At 48.1% G+C, this 21,060-nt stretch overlaps 1 protein-coding gene across 1 annotated transcript in view; it reads left to right on the forward strand.

The window, feature by feature from the left end:
• Positions 1-21,060, forward strand: part of scai (suppressor of cancer cell invasion) — a gene marked incomplete in the record, with an annotated part of 42,048 nt that overhangs the window by 12,506 nt on the left and 8,482 nt on the right. The window contains 7 exon segments of the mRNA XM_076283607.1: positions 1,515-1,629; positions 15,818-15,913; positions 16,481-16,567; positions 16,670-16,768; positions 17,222-17,318; positions 17,886-17,984; positions 18,338-18,490. Of these exon segments, the coding sequence (XP_076139722.1) occupies positions 1,523-1,629; positions 15,818-15,913; positions 16,481-16,567; positions 16,670-16,768; positions 17,222-17,318; positions 17,886-17,984; positions 18,338-18,490 (738 nt within the window).

Genomic DNA, 21,060 nt, shown 5'->3' on the forward strand with positions numbered 1-21,060 from the left:
TCAGCCAACATTTGGGAAGGGTCACTCACTTCACACCATTGTGCTCATATGTATATGACATGAAGCTGGACTGTCCTCTGCCTTGCTGTGTGTCGTGTTGGCCAGAGAAATATATCTAACCGGCTAGTCTCCATTATGCCCAAGGAGAGATGGATTAGTTGTTCTATACGTGGTATTAGTCTGCTGCATTAGTCTAGTGGCCACACAGATATGTAGGACACCATCTTCTCGGTATTGTCAGTTGATCTGGATTAAAGAACGGACTAAAAGAATATCAATGTAAATGTTGTCTGAATGACAGCGCTGGATAGTCCTCTCTCTGACAATGCACAAGGGTTACAGTGATTGCAAAAATATAAAACATGCATTTTACTTTCCCTTTTCCAGAATAAGCACAAATCATATCTATGCATTTGAATGATCACTGTGGTGCAGCTCATTGCTGTACGATGGCCTGTAGAGTGATTGTGTGTGCGAGGCTGTTGCTGCTGACCCCAGATCAGTGTGCGGTTCCTGGGAGGGGCTGGGCCAGGCCAGGTAGAGAGGCCAATGCCCAGCAGAGCCCGTGTGCCACCGCCCAGCTCATGCAGGCGCCATACCAGTCCGCTGGCATATGGCGAGCCGAGTGCCAGCCCCACCCCCATCTCATCCAGGCTCCCATGCCATCTCCCTCTGTATCTCTCTCTCTTTCTCTCTCTCTCTCCTCTTCTCATCTCCCTCTCTGCTGCTCTTCCTCATTCCTCTTTCTCCATCACTCCCCATCTTGCTCTCCTCATTGGTCTCTCTCTTTCTCATTCTCTTTCTTTTCTCCTCTCCTCTCCCTCTTTCTTCCCATCCTAATCTTTTTCTCTCTCTATTCTCTGCTGCTCCTCATCCCTCTCTCATCAACCCCCCCCCCCCCCCCCGTCCATACATGGAGTCCATTTGGGGCGTGTGGAAGTGTAAGCTGTTTAGTGGGAGGCTGTGTTGTGTTGTGTTGTGTTGTGTTGTGTTGAGCACACTCAGGCTCAGCACACACACTCAGTCTCAGCACACACACACTCAGGCTCAGCACACACACTCAGCACACACACTCAGCACACACACTCAGTCTCAGCACACACACACACTCAGGCTCAGCACACACACTCAGGCTCAGCACACACACTCAGGCTCAGCACACACACTCAGCACACACACTCAGTCTCAGCACACACACACACTCAGGCTCAGCACACACACTCAAGCTCAGCACACACACTCAGGCTCAGCACACACACACACACACACACACACACTTAGGCTCAGCACACACACTCAGGCTCAGCACACACTGTCCTAATTCATTCTCATCCCGTGGCGTCGTCTGTACATCAATCTGTCGCCTATAGCTGAGGGTTAGGCTATATGATTCTTGATACAGCGTTAATACAGTATTAATTCTTAATTGCGGCTTGAGCATTTTCTAATGTGTGGTTTTTGCATGTGTGTGTGTGTGTGTGTGTGTGTGTGTGTGTATGTGTGTGCGCACGCAGCAGGTGCCATGACAGGGTTGGGGGCAGAGGATGACATCCCACTGGGCGAGAGGAAGACGGTCACAGACTTCTGCTATCTGCTGGACAAGTCAAAGCAGCTCTTCAACGGCCTCAGGTCAGCAGCCACTCCTGCCTGTCTCTCTCCCTCTCTCTCTCTCCCTCTCTCCCTCTCCCTCTCTCTCTCTCCCTCTGTCTCTCCCTCTCTCTCTCCCTCTGTCTCTCTCCCTCTCTCTCTCTCTCCCTCTCTCCCTCTCCCTCTCTCTCTCTCCCTCTGTCTCTCCCTCTCTCTCTCCCTCTGTCTCTGTCCCTCTGTCTCACTCCCTCTCTCCCTCACCCTCTCTCTCTCCCTCTCTCTCTCTCCCTCTCTCCCTCTCCCTCTCTCTCTCTCCCTCTGTCTCTCCCTCTCTCTCTCCCTCTGTCTCTGTCCCTCTGTCTCACTCCCTCTCTCCCTCACCCTCTCTCTCTCCCTCTCTCTCTCTCCCTCTGTCTCTCCCTCTCTCTCTCCCTCTGTCTCTGTCCCTCTGTCTCACTGACTTTCTGTCTGTCTTTCTGTCTGGGTGCCTGGCTCTTTTGCTGTCCACAACTATTGTCTTTCTCCAATCAACCAACCAGATGACTGTCCCTTTGACCTCTGTGCTTATGGCTGTCTATTCGTCCGACTATCATGTGCTTTCAATGTCCTGGTTTCATTCTTGACAAGGGAAAACAGTGATGGGTGTGAATCACATGACAGACTGACCATGAACCTGAGCTGACCTAGGCTCTGTCCCTCTCTCTCTCCCTCTGTCCCTCTCTCTCTCCCTCTGTCTCTGTCCCTCTCTCTCTCCCTCCCTCCCTCCTAGTCCCCTCTGCCGTCTCTCCTCTTCTTCTCTCCCTCCCTCACTCCCTCTCTCTGTCCTCCCTCTCTCTGTCCTCCCTCTCTCCCTCTCTCTCTCCCTCTCTCTATCCTCTTTCCCTCTCTCCCTCTCTCTCTCCCTCTCTCTGTCCTCGTCCCGCTGGTCTGTTAACGTGAGGCGACGGCGGCTCGCCTGTGCACGCTGACGCATCACGCTTGAAGTGGCCCCCCGTTTTGTAACATTCAAATGCGCGGAGAGCTCCTCGGCTGCCCCTGCAAAACGCCCACACCCCCCCCCCCCCCCACACACACACACACACACTCTCTCATAGAGAGAAGAAGGGATGGAGGGATGGAGGGAGGGAGGGAGGGAGGGAGAGGAAAGGGAAAAAAGAGGAGGAATGGATTCACGTCACTCCGTGTTTTTCACCATTCCTCCACGGCCAATGGGTTGTGTTTGAGTTAATCAGTCATTTTTAGCTGCTGCTATTTATAGGCCAAGTGTGTCAGTAGCTGCAGGCTCTCCCTCTCTATCTCTCTCTCTTCCTCCCTCTATCTCTGTCGCTCTCCTCTCTTCCTCCCTCTTCCTCCCTCCCTCTCTCTCCCTCTCTCTCTCTTCCTCTCTTCCTCTTCCTCCCTCTATCTCTGTCGCTCTCCTCTCTTCCTCCCTCTCTCTTCCTCCCTCTCTCTCCCTCCCTCTCTCTCCCTCTCTCTCTCTTCCTCCCTCTTCCTCCCTCTCCCTCTCTCTCTCTCTCTCTCTCTCTCTCTCTCTCTCTCTCTCTGCTGTGTGGCTGCTGCAGCCGTGGCGTGTGCCTGGTTGGTTGTGTTGGAGGCTCGTCTCGGCCACCTCGCCATGCTCTCTAGCTGTGTGTGTGTGTGTGTGTGTGTCCGTGTGCGTGTGTGTGCGTGTGTGCGCGTGAGAGAGAGATCTTATTCTGTGGCAGTCATTTTGAGTTGATGTGCTGTCTGTAATTACTATGTGTTTGTTTGTTAATGTATATCTGTCAGCAATTATAGTAACGTCACATAGCTTTGTGCTGTTGTCTGACTCTCTTTCTGTGTGTGTGTGTGTGTGTGTGTGTGTGTGTGTGTGAATAACTGAGGCTGCTCTTCAGCTGAGGCTTTTGTTGTAATCTCATCTCATCAATTAGCTCCGTATTGTGTGCAATGATGACAGGGTGACACACACACAGAGACACACACACACACACACTCAGACACACAGACACACGGACGCAGAGTGTCGGAACTGTCACTCCAAATGGATCACCACCTTGTCAGAGTAAACTTTCCCACTCACTCTCACTGCTGATGGTCTATTTTAAATTCCCTCTTCAAACAGATGCTTATCTGTCAGCATCCAGACTGGAACAGTATCTCTCTCTCTCTCTCTCTCTCTCTCTCTCTCTCTCTCTCTCTCTCTCTCTCTCTCTCTCTCTCTCTCTCTCCCTCTCTCTCTTTCTCTCTCTCCCTCTCTCTCTCTCTCTCCCTCTCTTTCTCTTTCCCTCTCTATCTCTCTCTCTCCCTCTCTCTCTCTCCCTCTCCCCCCCTCTCTCTCTCTCCCTCTCCCTCTCTCCCTCTCTCTCTCTCTCTCTACCTGTCCGTCTGTCATTTAATCTACTTCTCTCCTCTAATTAGCATATTTGCATGCTTATGTGTTCTCTCTCAGTAAATTAATGTTGATTCTCCCTCTCCCTCTCCCTCTCTGGTTACATAAAGGCCTCCTGTTCTTTATCTGAGCTGGGGGGATCTCGGGGTCATGTGTTGGTATCCATCTCTGAGACAGACACACACACACACACACACAAATGGGCAAACTGGCTTTTATGTCTAATGCAGACCCTCCCAATCCCTCTCCTATGCAGCTGTAGAGGCAGACCACTCTTCTCCGTCCTAATCCAGTCCGGTGCAGTAGCATTTACAGAGTGCCTCGTGTGCTGCGTCTTTCCTTCCCCCCCCAACCACACACACACACACACACACACACACACACACACACACACCCCACAGGCGCTCTCTGGGCTAATGTTTGTTTAGGTTCCTTCCAATGTTTGTCTCAGCCTGACAAATCAAGCGAGTGTTTGAGGCCAGTGATGGGTGGAATTCTCGTTCCCTTGAGGTTGTGGGGAGTGAGGAGACGGCGAGGCGCATTTTCTCGTGCATGGAGCTCTCTCAGCGTGCAGCTCTCCCCGGCCAGTCAGGCGCCGTCATGCGCTACGGTGGGATTGGGGTGGAGTTATCACTTTTGATATTTTATGCTCTTAAGTACAGGTAGCTCACATGCCATATTGCCATATTGCTCTATACATGGGTTGTTATGTGGTAGTTCACATGCCATATTGCCCTATTCATGGGTTGTTATGTGGTAGCTCACATGCTATATTGCCCTATACATGGGTTGTTATGTGGTAGCTCACATGCATATTGCCCTATACATGGGTTGTTATGTGGTAGCTCACATGCCATATTGCTCTATACATGGGTTGTTATGTGGTGGCTGACATGCCATATTGCCCTATACATAAGTATATATATAAGTATTATTACAATACGTTTAGATATTGCAATCAATTTGAGAGACACCGGGCGTTTCAATATCATTACAATGAGTTTATTTGGGCTTTACAGTTCTCAAGACAAGTCATGTAACGCCGCTCAAAGTAATCTCTCCCCAAGCCCGCGGGAGAGCCCTTTTTGTTCAGCCTGGCACGCCTCCTACAGGTACTCAACAGGACCAATTAGGGACGGCAGCGTCTGTCGGAAATTGAAAAACAAAACAACCACTAGGGGAAGCAGATGAACCTGCAGAGTTCGTCACATCCCCCCCCATACAAAGTTGACCCCCAAAGTCAACAGTCAAAATACACAAAACACCACATATAGGCCTATATCAACATAAACAGCACAAATACATAATACTTTCTTTATTCAACCACCTAATACCAACAAATAATAATTCAAAAGTGTATGAGGTAATACTCATCTGTCCAGTTTCTTTAAAACTCTTAATGAATCAGTCCTTTAGCCTAATCCCGGGCCCTGGGAGACCAAAGGCAAAACATGTTAGAGCATAAGGAAACATTAGGACATTATGAGAGAGCGCGAGACAGAGCATCCGCCACTACGTTGTTCGCGCCTTTCACGTGACTGATCTCCAAGTTAGGGCTGCACGATATATCTAAAATCTATCGTTATCGCGATATCAACGCTTGCGATGGACATACCGCAAAGATTACTTAATTTTCGATACATTTTGATACATTTTCTGTGCCGCGCGCATTCCATACAGTCTATGGTGTATTCACATTCTGAATGTCAACATATTTTACCAAACCTATGCTGTCATGCAGCCCTAGAAGCCCGTCCCCCACCAGTTTAGGTGTGTGGTGTTTTAGGTGTTGAGGCAGGAGCTAAGTCGTGATGGCTGAAGATAGCGAGTCAAGCGAGGTAGGCTACACTTAGGTGAAGAGGAATTGGTGACTAAAAGGAAAAACACGTCTGTTATATGGAAATATTTTGGTTTTATGAAGGCCGACTTATTACAAACACAGCGCCAAATGCGTCCTTCTCCACCGTGTTCAAATAAACAATTTCTTTCGTTGTTGTTATAGGATCAGAAGATAGCCTATCTGTCTTTCACTGTAAGGCTTGTATTTCATAATTTGCATTTAGCAAAAGCCCCAGACAGCAGCAGAGAGGTAATCAGGATTCGTTATTTGTAAAAGTTGTTTAGCCTACTTTGTTAGCCTGGACTGTGTGATCGCAGCCACTTACTTTCACTTTCCGCGGCATGCCGGTAGCCTAATAACGTGGGATGTGCAGCGTATGAGGTTACAGACTGGGATACTTAAGATTTTAGATGAGTGACCGCAGCGATATAGCTTAAGTACAGTAGCTTTTTTGCTAGGCCCAGCAAAGGCTGGCAAAATGTGGAATATTCCGCTGGTTGGTGCACAAGTATTCAGATATCCTATCCGACTATCCGTCTTTTACGAGGATTTTCTTGGAGCACATCTTCCACACAACTTCGATAGCCTAGTCAGTGGGTATCTTAGCTGTCCACCTAGGCTACATAGCCTAATATACTGCTCAAAAAATTAAAGGAACACTTACAGTTTTCCACAATTGTTCAAACCCATTTTTTGAAACCTTCCACCCTTCTCTCCATTCTCAAACTGCATTCACAGAATGTCTGACAGTTCTTGCAAAATAAAACACTCGCCTTAAAAGTTTTTCTTATGCTCAGAATCAAACAGTGTCAGCACCAATCCAGTGTATGATTGAAGTGTCCCCTTAATTTTTGAGCAGTATATTTTATATTGTTTATGTAGAAAATTATACATTTAATTCTGTAATTATACATTTACCCCCCCCCCCCACCCTACAGTCTATGTTAGCAGCAAGTAGAATGGAGAAAAACATTAAATATTTAAATATCGCAAGTTATATCGTTATCGCAGTACTCAATAATGTTATCGCATATCGCATGTTTTCCTAATATCGTGCAGCCCTACTCCAAGTGATATGGCTGCAAGAATAACGACCAACGCATAAGGCGTTGATTTGGATTTTGCAGGGAATTCAAAAACGTCAAGGGGTTATGATTGCTATATATTATAAGATGTGTGTGTCCTCGACATATACTTCAAAGTGCTGTAAGGCCCAAATGAGGGCCAGTGCTTCTCAATAACAGCGTACTTCAATTGATAAGAAGTGAATTTTCTGAAGAAGTAAGAAACGGGCCGGCGAATGCCATTTTCATCTTCCTGCAAGAGCACTGCCCCAGCCCCAACGTTACTAGTGTCTACCTCGAGTTGGAAGGGCTTCGCAAATTGAGGAGCCATTAGAACTGGCGAGGTCGTGAGGAGTCGTTTGACTGACTCAAACGCGTTCTGACAGGAGGCAGACCAGAGGAACTTAGCTGATGCCTTCAAGAGACCAGTTAGAGGCTCCACAACCGTGGAGAAATTTTTACAGAAGCACCTGTAGAAGCCTATCATACCTAGGAACCGCATCAGTTCTTTCTTGGAGGTCGGCGGAGGAAAGCGGTCAATCGCGTCAACCTTCTCTCGCACAGGACGCACTTTGCCCTGTCCGACGACCTTCCCAAGGTACGTTACCGTTGCCCTAGCGAATTCACATTTAGCTAGGTTGATGGTCAGATTCGCTGCTGCCAGACGCTCAAAGAGCTCTCTGATGTGTTTTATGTGGTTTTCCCAGGTGTCACTGAAGCAGACCACGTCATCTAAATAAACAGCACACCCCTCCAAACCCGAGACCACCCGATTCATTAATCGTTGAAAGGAGGCGGGAGCGTTGCGAAGTCCGAAACTCATAACCTTGTACGAAAATAGGCCTTTAGGAGTTATGAACGCGGACACCTCTCGAGCTCGTTCTGTTAAGGGGACCTGTCAGTACCCCTTAAGGAGGTCAAATTTGCTTACAAAGTGCGCACCTCCCACCTGATCGACACAATCCTCGATTCGAGGTAACGGGAACGAGTCTGGCTTAGTCACGGCATTTACTTTATGATAGTCCGTGCAAAAACGGAATGTACCGTCAGGTTTATTTACCAAGACACGTGGAGAGGCCCAGCTAGAAGAAGAAGGCGCTGCGAGGTCATTGTCAAGAAGATACCTCACTTCAGACTCAAGATGGCTCTGTTTGTCTGCGGAGACTGTAAAAACGCTGCCTGATGGGCTCAGCAACACCCACGTCAATATCATGGTGTATGAGTGATGTCTGAGACGGCCTGTCTGCACACAAACACTTGAACTCATTAATTACATTAATTAACTCTGAGCGCATTTCAACGGGCAAGTGGCTAAGAACCTCTGGCAGGTTATTCAGGGACTCTGAGTTCTTCAAACGCGCCCTCAACACTGCATCGTCTGGGCCACGCAGCTCCTCCCCCTCCAATATCACCTCAGAGCTGACTGGAAAAGAAGAAGAAAGTTCCGGAGTATCAGCCAGCAATACAGGTAGGCCTTTAGCATCCTCCCGCTCTTAGTATGCCTTTAACAAATTGACATGGCAAAGTTGTGTGGACTTACGCCGATTTGGAGTCGCAATAACATAATTTTCATTAGACACTTGCCGTAGTACATGGTAAGGGCCATCAAATTTAGCTTGAAACGGGGAACCGGCCACTGGTAGTAAAGCTAGGACCCTGTCCCCAGTTTTAAACTCGCGTCGGACAGATCGACGGTCATAAGGTTTTTTCATTTTTCCTTGGGCCTTCTCTAAATTTTCACGAGCGACCCGCCCAGCCTCATATAATCTCCGTTTAAAACCATCAAGATAATCGGTGAGTTTTTTCGGAGGCTCTACAGCAACCCATTGTTCCCGCAACGCGGCTAGCTGCCCACGCACTGAATGACCAAACACCAGAGCATTTGGACTGAATCCAGTGCTCTCCTGTGTCACCTCTCTCGCAGCTAGCAGTAGCCAAGGGAGTCCCTCCTCCCAATCACCAGCGAGCTCCACGCAATATGCCCTAAGCAAAGATTTTAATGTCTGATGGAAGCGTTCTAACGCTCCCTGACTCTGCGGGTGATAAGCGGACGCCTGGTTATGCTTAATCTTTAATATATGCAACACTTCCCCAAAAATATGTGAGGTGAAGTTCGAGCCTCTATCAGTCTGTATGACCTTCGGTATCCCGAAGATCGAGATGAACTGAGTCAAAGCCTTCACAATCGGTTTGACTTTGATTGAGCGCAGGGGATAGGCAGCCGGATAGCGAGTTGTCTGGCACATGACGGTCAAAAGATAGCTATTTCCAGACTTAGACTTCGGGAGGGGACCAACACAATCAACTATTAGGTGGTCGAAAGGGTTCTCTGCTACAGCAATGGGTGACAATGGTACAGGCTTAATAGCCTGGTTTGGTTTTCCCGTCAGCTGACAGGTGTGGCATGACCGAATATACTTTGACACATCGCGCTTTACGCGCGGCCAGTAAAAATACTGCATCAAATAATCATACGTTTTCTTAACTCCAAAGTGCCCCATGTTATCATGCGTGATTTTCAAAATCATTGGCTGAATACTTTCGGGAATTACAACCTGCATGAGTGGACTTCCCACATTGCGACCAATGTGCGGAACCCATTTTCTCACCAACACCTTGTCACTTAAAAAATAGCCGTTGTCTATTTTGTCTGTTTCAGGGCTAACCCGATCAAACAATGGTCTTGTCTCTGTTCGTCCGCTATTTTCTCCCGCGACAACAACGAGGGAAGCTTTTCCCAAGGAAGAGAAGACTCCAGGGTGCCAACGGCCTCCCCATCAACATCCACCTCTTTTGCAGCGCGGTGAGCACTACGCGTGACTACGCACGCGGAGAAGACATCAGGGGGGTCTTGCGCATCTTCGTGACGCACCTCAGAGAGATAGAGTGCCTCTGGAACCACCAGTGGCGGCCCAGTGCACTTCCACACACCACTACCAGCTAGGTTATTTCCTAGTATCACATCAACGCCATCTACGGGGAGAGTTGGACAAACACCCAAAATTACCTCCCCCTGCACCAGATCGGACTGTAAATGTAACTTGTGCAGAGGAACGGAGAAAGTGCTTGGGCCAAAGCCACGAATCAGGGCATTCTCCCCCGTATGAGAGTCAAAACCAAATGGCAGGACGGAGCGCAAAATGAAAGATTCCGAAGACCCAGTGTCTCGTAGGATTTTCACTGCCACTGGTTCAATACTCTCTACCAAAGAGACAAACCCATCCGAAATAAAAGGCAAATAATGGCTCTGTATCATAGACTCGTTATTCAATGACTGTGCGCTTTGTGTTAACTCAGGGGACGAAGGGCGGCTAATGCCGTGGGTCGAGCAGGCGCACCCCGGTGCTTAGGCTTCGAACGTAACTGTGGGCAGTCCGATTTCCAATGCCCTCTACCCAGGCAATAATTACAGACTCTACTCGAGTCATACCGGCCAGCAGGACGTCCATCCCCCCTCCCAGGAGGCACGGACTCACCGAAGTGAGCAGGCCCATAATCACCCCTCTGATGCCAGTCAGGCTTTCCCCGACCGAACATTCGTGACCTATGGGTCAATTCATAATCGTCTGCTAACACAGCGGCTTCGGAGACCGAAGTCAAACCATGCTCGCCAATGTATGTCGCCAACTGAACAGGTAAAGTGTTCGTGAATTGTTCCAACACCATCAAATTAAACAATTCGTCAAAATCATCAACATCATAAGATGCACACCACCGCTGACACTGCAATTTCAAATCCTGCGCAAACTCAACAACATCCTCAAATTTCTGAAGCGCTGTCTGTACGCTTCTGGGACAAGAGAATATGCCTTAAGAACTGCAGTTTTAACTCTACGATAATCACGGCTATCCTCCACGGAAAGAGCAGAGTAAACCTGCTGCGCTTTCCCCTTGAAAACACATTGCAGCATGAGGGTGCGATCAGCGTCTGGCCAACTCTGGGCGTCCCCGGCGGCGCTCGGGGAGCAGTGAGGGGTTAGGTGCCTTGCTCAAGGGCACTTCAACAGCGGCCCACTGGTCGGGGCTCGAACCGGCAACCCTCCGGTTACAAGTCCAGAGTGCTAACCAGTGGCTGCCCACGGCTGCCCACTACATGGGTTGTTATGTGGTAGTTCACATGCCATATTGCCATATTGCTCTATACATGGGTTGTTATGTGGTAGTTCACATGCCATATTGCCATATTGCCCTATACATGGGTTGTTATGTGGTAGTTCACATGCCATATTGCCCTATACATGGGTTGTTATGTGGTAGCTCACATGCCATATTGCCCTATACATGGGTTGTTATGTGGTAGCTCACATGCCATATTGCCCTATACATGGGTTGTTATGTGGTAGCTCACATGCCATATTGCCCTATACATGGGTTGTTATGTGGTAGTTCTACATCAGATTCACATCCGCTCAGCGCCCATAAGACCCAGATCAGACAATGTCATTTTTTTGTATATATTTCCCCATGCGTCCTCACTGCAGTGTGTAGTACTTTTGACATCTTGATTGTTTGGAAATGTTGAAGTGGTGATGAGTGTGGTTTACGCCGCTGGCTTTATATGTGCCTGTGTGCTTTAGTTGAGGGCAGAGCCCCATTCACAATAATAATACAAACAGAACAACAACAGATCCAAACTGGACATTACACCGTGTAATCTGAAGCTTGGGGCAGCTGAAGATAGGGGTCAGCTGAGGCTTCTGCTCTATACCCTGGATCATGGATCTAGATCCGTTTGGTTAAGTAAGGCAGCCACCAGTTATAGCAGCATCCTGCTTTCCAGCCCTCACACTGTCCTCTAAAATGCAACGGCAGACTTACACGGAGCTCTGTGTGTGTGTGTGTGTGTGTGTGTGTGTGTGTGTGTGTGTGTGTGTGTGTGTGAGTGTGTGTGTGAATGTGTGTGTGAATGTGTGTGTGTGTGTGTGTGGGTGGACCAGAGCGGCCCTCTCTCTCGCCGTGCCCCAGGAGGGAGCGTCTGAGGCGGGGGTGAGTTCCGGCCCAGCCTCCCTGCCCCGCTTCCATACGCCTAATCAGGCTAGAGGTGGACTGAGGAGAGAAGAGGAGAGGAGATGGCCCACTTTAGGAGGACCAGCAGGCAACAGGGGTGGACCAACAGATGATGCAGCATTATCCCTGCTTAACATTTCTCCCCCACTCTTAGTCAACTGATCTGTGTCACTTTCTTTCTTCCTTTCTGTCTTAACTCTTTACTCTTTTCCCCCGTCTTGTCCGCATTCCCACTCTATCTATCTTTCTCTTTACTCTTTTCCCGTCTTGTCCGCATTCCCACTCTATCTATCTTTCTCTTTACTCTTTTCCCGTCTTGTCCGCATTCCCACTCTATCTATCTTTCTCTGTCTCTTCTTTTTGTCTTTCTCTCCCGTTGGCTCTTTTTAGTGCACCAGTATTTAGTACATCCGTGTCATTACTCCCATGTCCCACAAGACCTGCTCTGGTTCAGATACAGAAGGAACTCTGCTGCATGGAAATGTGCTCGCAGACACACACACACACACACACACACACACACACACACACACGCACACACGCACACACACACACTATACATGATATAAATGTATAACTTTGCGCACATAGAAACATGCATGCAAGCATTCATGTTCTGTAGTGCCTCAGCACACATATTTACATTTGACTGTTCTCACATACTTGATTACATACTTGATTACATGCACATACACATCTCTAGCAGTCACACTCTCTCCCTTACGCACACTCACACACACACACACACACACACACACACACACACACACACACACACACACTCACACTCTCACACACACACACACACACACACATAGACAGACGCAACCAGCCGCCCACGATAGCTCCCACAGCCGGAGCCTATAAGCCAGAGTGCAGTAAATACAATCAGTAATCAGACAAAGCTCAGCTCTGCGGAGAGGGCCTGGCAGAGATACAGCACTGATTTACTCACTCACACACAAGTTGTTTGGGTGGGGGTGGGGGTGGGGGGCAGTCATTTACGGCCCCCTCCCGCTGATCCCAGTGGTGGAGCGGATGGGGGCATTAATCCTGGACTGGGGGTGGGGGGAATTAATGATGCGTGAGATGGGAATGAAACTCGGGCCCCCATGATGGCGGCCACCTTAAGCCATGACCCCCGCGACCTTGGGGCCTGTCACTCACAAGGGCGCCAGGGTCATCCATACATCATGGTGCCATACAGCAGCTTTATGGGTGACATCGTTCTGCATGTGTGTTTGACATGTCCATGGATTTGTGTATGTATTTTTTTATGAATGACTGTGTGTGTGTGTGTGTCTGTGTGTCTATGTCCATGGATGCATGTACGTTGTATGAATGGTAAGGTGTGTGTTCGGTCACTACTATCATGTATAGTATTTTGGGCTGAAATTGAATGTGTACTTTGTGTCCTTTTTCTGAGCAGAATGTATAAAATATCCACTTTGACACGTGTGTGTGTGTGTGTGTGTGTGTGTGTGTGTGTGTGTGTGTGTGTACGTTTCTTCATTGATGGTCTGCCAAGGGACTGTGTGGTATCAGGCAGTGTTTTTTTCAACCAGTGATTTATCATTTCAGTGATATCTAGCTGTTTGAGGGTGTGGGTATGTGTGAAGACTGAGACTGGGCTGTGTGTGTGTGTGTGTGTGTGTGTACTGTGTGTGTGTGTGTGTACTGTGTGTGTGTGTGTGTACTGTGTGTGTGTGTGTGTGTGTGTGTGTGTGTACTGTATGTATGTGTGTGTGTGTGTGTGTGTGTGTATACTCTGTGTGTGTGTGTGTTAGAGAGAGAGAGGGAGAGTGTGTGAGGGACTGCTCCCTGCTGGGCCATGAGCCAGCTGGCTGGATTATCCTACCTGTGCTCGGTATTCCATCAGCATCTGTGTGTCTGGCAGGGGTGTGTTCAGCACAGCTCTCATTGCTTAAAGATGGAGTGGCTACCTACACACACACGCACACGCACACGCACACATACACATACATGAGCACGCACACTCACTGCCCTGAGGTGATCCTTCCGCCACACACGCTCAGGGGAGAAAAACACTGGTGGTATGTCAGTGGCTGCTGCTGGCGTGATTTTGATCCTGATGGCAGGTGTGTGTGTGTGTGTGTGTGTGTGTGTGTGTGTGTGTGTGTGTGTGTGTGTGTGTGTGTGTGTGTGTGTGTGTGTGTGTGTGTGTGTGTGTGTGTGTGTGTGTGTGTGTGTGTGTGTGTGTGTGTGTGTGTGTGTGTGTGTGTGTGTGTGCCTGTCTGTACACTTCCTCAACTGCAGCCAGCCACAGTTTTTTCTCTGCGTTAGTCAACCGCTCTCCAGATGCGTTGTCATGGCAACCCCATCACCGATAACAATGGATCCCAGAGCTGGGGGGAATGGAGGGAGTAGAGGAGGAGGAGGGGGAGATGGAGGGAGGGAGGAAAAGGGGGCTTGAGGAAGAAGAAAAGAGGAAAATGGAGGGAAAACCAGGGAAAAAATGAAAGAGTTGGTCAGCGCTCCAACTGATGGGCACAGCACATACTGTAGCTTCTCATGACATCACCACCTCTATGAGTCACCAGCGCCCGGCCCCCACGCCCCTCTCTTTCCCTCTCTCACACTCTCTCTTTCCCTCGCTCTCTTTCCCTCTCTCACACTCTCTCTTTCCCTCTCTCACACTCTCTCTTTCCCTCGCTCATTCTCTTTTTCCTCTCGTCTCTTGTTCTCTCTCCCTCGTCTCTTTTCCTCCCTCATTCACTATCCTTTTCTTTCCTTTCCCTCTCGAGCTGTCTTTTTCTTTGACTTATTCACAGATCCCCCCCCCCCCCCCCACACACACACACACACACACACACACACACACACACACACACACACACACATTTTACTACTCTCCGTCCTTCACACACTCTCACACATTCCTCTGTCTCTGCATTTCTATGCAGAACCTCTTTCTGTTTACTCTTTCTTTCATTCTCTCCTCCCTGTTCTTTCCACTCCCTTTGCCTTTCCATCTCTAAGCCTCTCTCCGCTGCTCTCTCTCTCTCTCTCTCTTTCTCTCTTCCCTCCCTCTCCCTCCCTCCCTCCTGTTCCCTTTCATCTTTGCTGTCTCCTTCTCGGTTTGTCTCACACACACGCAAACACACCTCCACTCTCACACTAGTAGCACACACAAATGGCTGTGTCATTTTTACACCACTCTTATTACATTGCTCCTCAATTTGTTTTTACTCTTTTGCCTTTGACATTACAAAGCCAGCAAATGGCAGACTGTAACATTTGGTGTGAGTGGTGTCTGTTCGTCTGGATGGTCTACTGAATGTGACCGTCCTTTCTCTTCTCCACTCTCAGTCCTCTTGACTGCTCCCGTGTGTGTGTGTGTGTGTGTGTGTGTGTGTCCAGGGATGCCCTGAGTCTTAGTTGTGAAAGCGTTGTTGGCTAAGAGGGAGCTCGCTGGACATCCCCCGCAATGGCACACAGCCATGAGGACACCAGTCACCTTCCCACAGCAGCGGGGCCGGCGATAAATAAATCAGACTGACCCATGAATCTTCTCTCGCTCTTTCTCCCTCTCTTCCTTTTCTCCCTCCCTCTATCTCTCCCTCCCTCTATTCCTTTTCTCTCTGCCTCTATCTCTCCCTCCCTCTCTTCCTTTTCTCTCTCCCTCTATCTCTCCCTCCCTCTCTTCCTTTTCTCTCTCCCTCTATCTCTCCCTCCCTCTCTTCCTTTTCTCTCTCCCTCTATCTCTCCCTCCCTCTCTTCCTTTTCTCTCTCCCTCTATCTCTCCCTCCCTCTATTCCTTTTCTCTCTGCCTCTATCTCTCCCTCCCTCTCTTCCTTTTCTCTCTCCCTCTATCTCTCCCTCCCTCTCTTCCTTTTCTCTCTCCCTCTATCTCTCCCTCCCTCTCTTCCTTTTCTCTCTGCCTCTCTCTCTCCCTCTCTCTGCTCTCTTTGGGCTTCATTTCTGCAGAGATCTGCCCCAGTATGGCCACAAGCAGTGGCAGTCCTACTTCGGCCGCACGTTTGACGTCTACACCAAGCTGTGGAAGTTCCAGCAACAGCACAGGTCAGCACTGCTGAGAGAGAGAGAGAGAGAGAGAGAGATTATAGAGGGGAAGATACTCAAGGAGAGGAATAGTGGGAGAGGAAGGAAGTCTTATAGTGAGAGAAAGAAAAAGAGAGAGAGAGAGACCGAGAGAGGGAAGAAAAGATGGAGGGAGAGAGGATGAGGTCTAAGGAGTCCTAAAGTAAAGTTTTTATTAATAAATCATGTGATGGATGTGACATCTCAAGCTGAATATATGTAGTCTCAACTCTGAGAGCTGCGGAAGGTCATTACACAGCCACAAAGAGGAAGCACCGCTAAAATTAGATTGGGCACAGAAAGGAGGGAGAGAAATTCTTTGACAGGACAGAGGTGAAGAGGGAGGAGAGGAAGATTGAGATAGAGGGAAAAGAGAAGGAATGATGGTTAGAGAGGAATGATGGAATAAGAGAGAAAGAAAGAGTTATTGAGAATAACAGAGTGATTACAGGAGTCTACGGGAAAATAAGCAGTTGATAAATGATTGTAAGGAAAGTGTTGAAGAAACCTTAAGCTGGTATTCCCTTTTGTGTTTTTGTGTGAGAGCAGACAGGTGCTGGACAATCGGTATGGCCTTAAGCGGTGGCAGATCGGGGAGGTGGCCTCCAAAATTGGCCAGCTGTACTACCACTATTAGTAAGAATGCCTCTAAGCATCTCCTACACTCTCCCTTTGTGGCCATTTTGGCTCCCAGAGCAGCGATCTGTGTCTGAGTTGTCCTGCTGTTTCAACTTTCAGCCTCCGCACGTCGGAAACGAGCTACTTGAACGAGGCCTTCTCCTTCTACTCGGCCATCCGCCAGCGCTCCTACTACTACCAGGTCAGCAAGGAGGAGAGGTGAGTGGCTGACCATTGCGCTCCTGCTCTAGGGGAAGACTGGTAAGGTTTTGATTTACAGCGGCCTCACTTCACGACTGACCCTGATTGCCTGGCCTCTCTTTTGTTTGTCTTTTCTCTGCCCATTCTCCTATGACCCGTCCTTCTCTTTTGGATCCTGTCCTCTCCCCTTGTTTCTTTTGATCTGCTCCCTGCTCCATTTCTTTCTCTCTCTCTCTCTTTCTCTCTCTCTCTTTCTCTCTCTCTCTCTCTCTCTCTCTCTCTCCTCTCTCTCTCTCTCTCTCTCTCTCTCTCTCTCTCTCTCTCTCTCTCTCTCCTCTCTCCTCTCTCTCTCTCTCCTCTCTCCTCTCTCTCTCTCTCTCTCTCTCTCTCTCCTCTCTCCCTCCGCTCTTCTCTTCTTCTCTTCCTCTCCTCTGTTCTCCTCTGTTCTCCTCTGTTCTCCTTGCCTCTCAGGCCTGAGCTGGTGGTGAAGAAGCTGAGGTACTATGCACGCTACATTGTGGTGTGTTTGCTCCTGAACAAGATGGACCTGGTCAAAGTTTTAGTGAAGGTAGAGACACCTTGGGAATCATTCATGTGTGAGTGTGTGTGTGTGAGGGAGAGAGAGACAGTGAGAGAGACAGAGAGAGAGAGAAAGAAGGGAGGAGGGCTACAGACATGACATGATTAAATCCATGACAGTGATTGATTACACATCCTTCAATTATCTGTGTGTGTGTGTGTATGTGTGTGGTGTGTAGAGGGATCTTTTTTCAACCGTGTGTGTGTGTGTGTGTGTGTGTGTGTGTGTGTGTGTGTGTGTGTGTGTGTGTGTGTTTATGTATGTTTGTACACATGTGTACTATCTGTGACTGTGTGTGTACGTATATGTACGTGTGTGTGTACCTATGTTTATGAGTGTACAGGTGTGTACTATTTATGACTTATTGTGTGAGTGTGTGTGTGTGTGTGTGTGTGTACATCTGTGTGCATGCACGCGGACACCTATGTGTATTTGTGTAGTACACACATGTAATATCTGTGACACTCTCTGTGTGTGTGTGTGTGTGCACACACCTATGTGAATGTGTGTACACGCATGTACTATCTGTGACTCTGTGTGTGTGTGTGTGTGCAGGAGCTGTCTGAGGAGATTGAAGACTACACCCAGCGGTTTAACACTGAGGACCAGCTGGAGTGGAACCTGGTGCTGCAGGAGGTGGCTGCCTTTGTGGAGGTGAGGCCCATGTGTGGGAGCACACACACACACACACACACACACACACACACACACACACACATACACATACACACATGCACACACACCACGCCATTACCGCACAGCTGGAAGCAGAGCACAGGGACTGAATGAATCATGAGCCATCATCGCTACCCATGATGTACCCGTCCACTATGATTTATTAATGTGTGTGTGTGTGTGTGTGTGTGAGAGAGACTGATGTGTGTTTGTTGTTACTTGTGTGTGCACATTTGTGTGTGTGTTATGTGTATTTGATCTGTTTGTATGTTGTTGCTTCTGTATGGTGTGTGTGTGTGTGTGTTGCCGTTTGTTTCACCTTGTCTCATCAGGCCGACCCGGTGATCGTGCTGAACGATGACAACGCTGTAGTGATTACGTCCAATCGGCTGCAAGAGGGGGGCGTGCCCCCGCTGGAACAGGGCATGGTGGTTGGTCAGCTCACTCTGGCCGACGCCCTCATCATTGGCAACTGCACCTCTCAGGTTCTCCTTCTGTCCCCCTTCACCAGAGTGTTCTCTTACCCCAGAGTGTTCTCTTACCCCAGGCTCACACTGGACAACTGACCCACAGACCTTATGTCTTCCAACAATTCAGTGTCATATTGCATCAGATTGCATTTGATATTGCATTGATTTTTATGCGACTTTGTCATTCAAATTCGATTTGGATAACGTTTAGTAAGTGTCCAATAGCCTACTGTTTTATGTTCAAATGAGTCGCATATTGAAATGTTTCACATGTCAGACCACAGCATTACAGTCTTGCAATGTGACATTAATGAACATGCGTTTCACTTGTTGTGCAGTGTAAGCCTGGCTGCGTGGTCCACTAACTCATCTCCTGTGCTGTCCCTAAAAGGCCATCCCATCGATTTCACAAAATACCATTATATTTTACACTTTTACACCAACAAAGCAATTCTGACACTTATCAAACCGAAATTAGCCATTTGGGAGAAACGTACTCCACTTCAGTCCTATCATAGGAGCTTAGGTAAAACAACATACATTTTACAAAGACAATCCTTCTCACGCTGTCGCGTGTTTCCCCCAAATCTTTTCCATGTAAATGTGATCTGGTGTAAATGTGGTCTCGCTGTAAAAAAGTTTTTCTTTGTACTATTTTCCTCCGACAACTCTTTTTGTATTACTCTGCACATTTGCTGCCTGCACAGGATAACATGGAAGTGAAGGTAGGACGCTTTTATTGAAATAAACCAGTACACAGACCCCGTTTATGAAATGAAATCATGTGATAATGAAATGGTCACAGTTATTACATGACCAAATTGTGGTGACAGCCTGAAAGATTTTTAGGAGCCAGAACATGGAGTTCCTCACATGGCCCCTTGTTGAAGAATTTTGACTTCCAATTTTCTCCAAAAAATGGCTAATTAACTTCTTTGAAGTGCTAATGGCATTATTTGGTTGTAAACCAATATAATGGTATTTGGTGAAAAATAATTGTTTATCCCGCTTGAAGTCTGGTTTAACATAGTCTTAGTTTATGCATAAGCCCTAGAGCACTTTTTTCTTTTATGTTGTCCATCTGCCTTGTTTATCAGAGTCACATGGCCTCACAAGACCACAGATAAATATGTGACATCTGGGTTTGGGCAGCCACAGAGGTTTGATAAATCTGGCATCTTGCATTGGATTTTGGAAAGATTTTTTTTTGCACAACAGCATTAGGCTAACAAAGTCATGGCAAATTTTGCTAAACTTTATTTTTTTAAAAACATACTAAACAATAAGACATTGTCATAAGACACTGTCCTCCAAACCCTGTGGTGGTCACGTCTCATTTTTGCCCTGTTAATGGCTGACTGGAATTGATCTTGAAAACTGAAATAGTGATGTGGAAAAAGGTTTTTTAACTGGCGGAACCATTTAGAACCTGTTTGCTGCCCACTGGTTCAAGCGCCTGTCCTTTCCCTAATCAGTCTCACATGTTACATTTGGCAACTTGACTTCCCTTATTCTCTTGGTCTTTGCCTTTGTTTGTGCCTGTCTAGTAGAAACAGGGAGGTTTGATCATGAATAACTGTACATGCAGCCAGTCAGGAAGTCTGTCGAGGGGCCGGGTTGTGTGTTGTGGTAATGGGGTTATGTTGTGTCAGGCTCAGTGCATCTGACAGGCTGCTGTTATGTTTTGAGGTCTCTGGTGGGTGTCTCTATGGCGACACACCAGCGACATCTCCACTGCTCTGGAGTGTGTTATTATGGTGCAGGAGAGCGGAGACCTGTGTGTGTGTGTGTGTGTGTGTGTGTGTGTGTGTGTGTGTGTGTGTGTGTGTGTGTGAGGTGATTTAGTGGTAAGAACTTTAATCTCTGGTGTGCATTGCCATGTCACAGCCTTGAATTCTTGTGTGTGTGTGTGGTGGTCTGTAGGCTGTGAGGTACTTGGGTATTCAGAGAGGTTGAGATTGTTGAGATCTAGATGTGTTTTTGAGATGGTTTTGTTTCTAGGGTGATGTAGTGAGTTTTCTGGTGTGTGTCAACGAGGTTATACGTATGTGTGTGTGTGTGTTCATGTTCATGTTTGTGTTTGTGCGTGTGTGTGTGTGTGCATATGTGCATGTGTGTTCAGCTCTCCCAGCACTGGGGTGTGTGTGTGTTTTCTATGTTGACTGGACACACTGATTTGTGTGATGTATATCCCTGCTCAGGTGAAGTTCAGTGAGCTGACCATCGACATGTTCCGCATGCTGCAAGCCCTAGAGCGCGAGCCAGTCAACCTGGCCACGCAGACCAGCAAAACAGGAACACTGGTGAGGGAGCCAAGGCCTTCTACACCTCTCTTTCTCTCTCTCTCTCCCTCCCTCTCTCTCTCTCTCTCTCTATCTCTTTCTCCCTCACTCTCTCTCTCTCTCTATCTCTTTCTCCCTCACTCTCTTTCTTTCTCTCTCCCTCACTCTCTCGCTCTTTCTTTCTTTCTCTTCCTTTCTCTTTCTCTCACTTTTTTTCTCTCTCTCTCTCTTCCTCTCTCTCCCTTACTCTCTCCCTCACTCTCTTTTTCTGTCTCTCTCTTTCTTTCTCTCCCCCTCTCTCTC

This window comes from Alosa pseudoharengus, unplaced genomic scaffold, assembly GCF_046254945.1.
Source record: "Alosa pseudoharengus isolate Yale_2024_CS ecotype anadromous, Long Island Sound unplaced genomic scaffold, YU_APseudo_1.1 YU_APseudo_1.1_scf_14, whole genome shotgun sequence".
Classification (NCBI taxonomy): Eukaryota; Metazoa; Chordata; class Actinopteri; order Clupeiformes; family Clupeidae; genus Alosa; species Alosa pseudoharengus.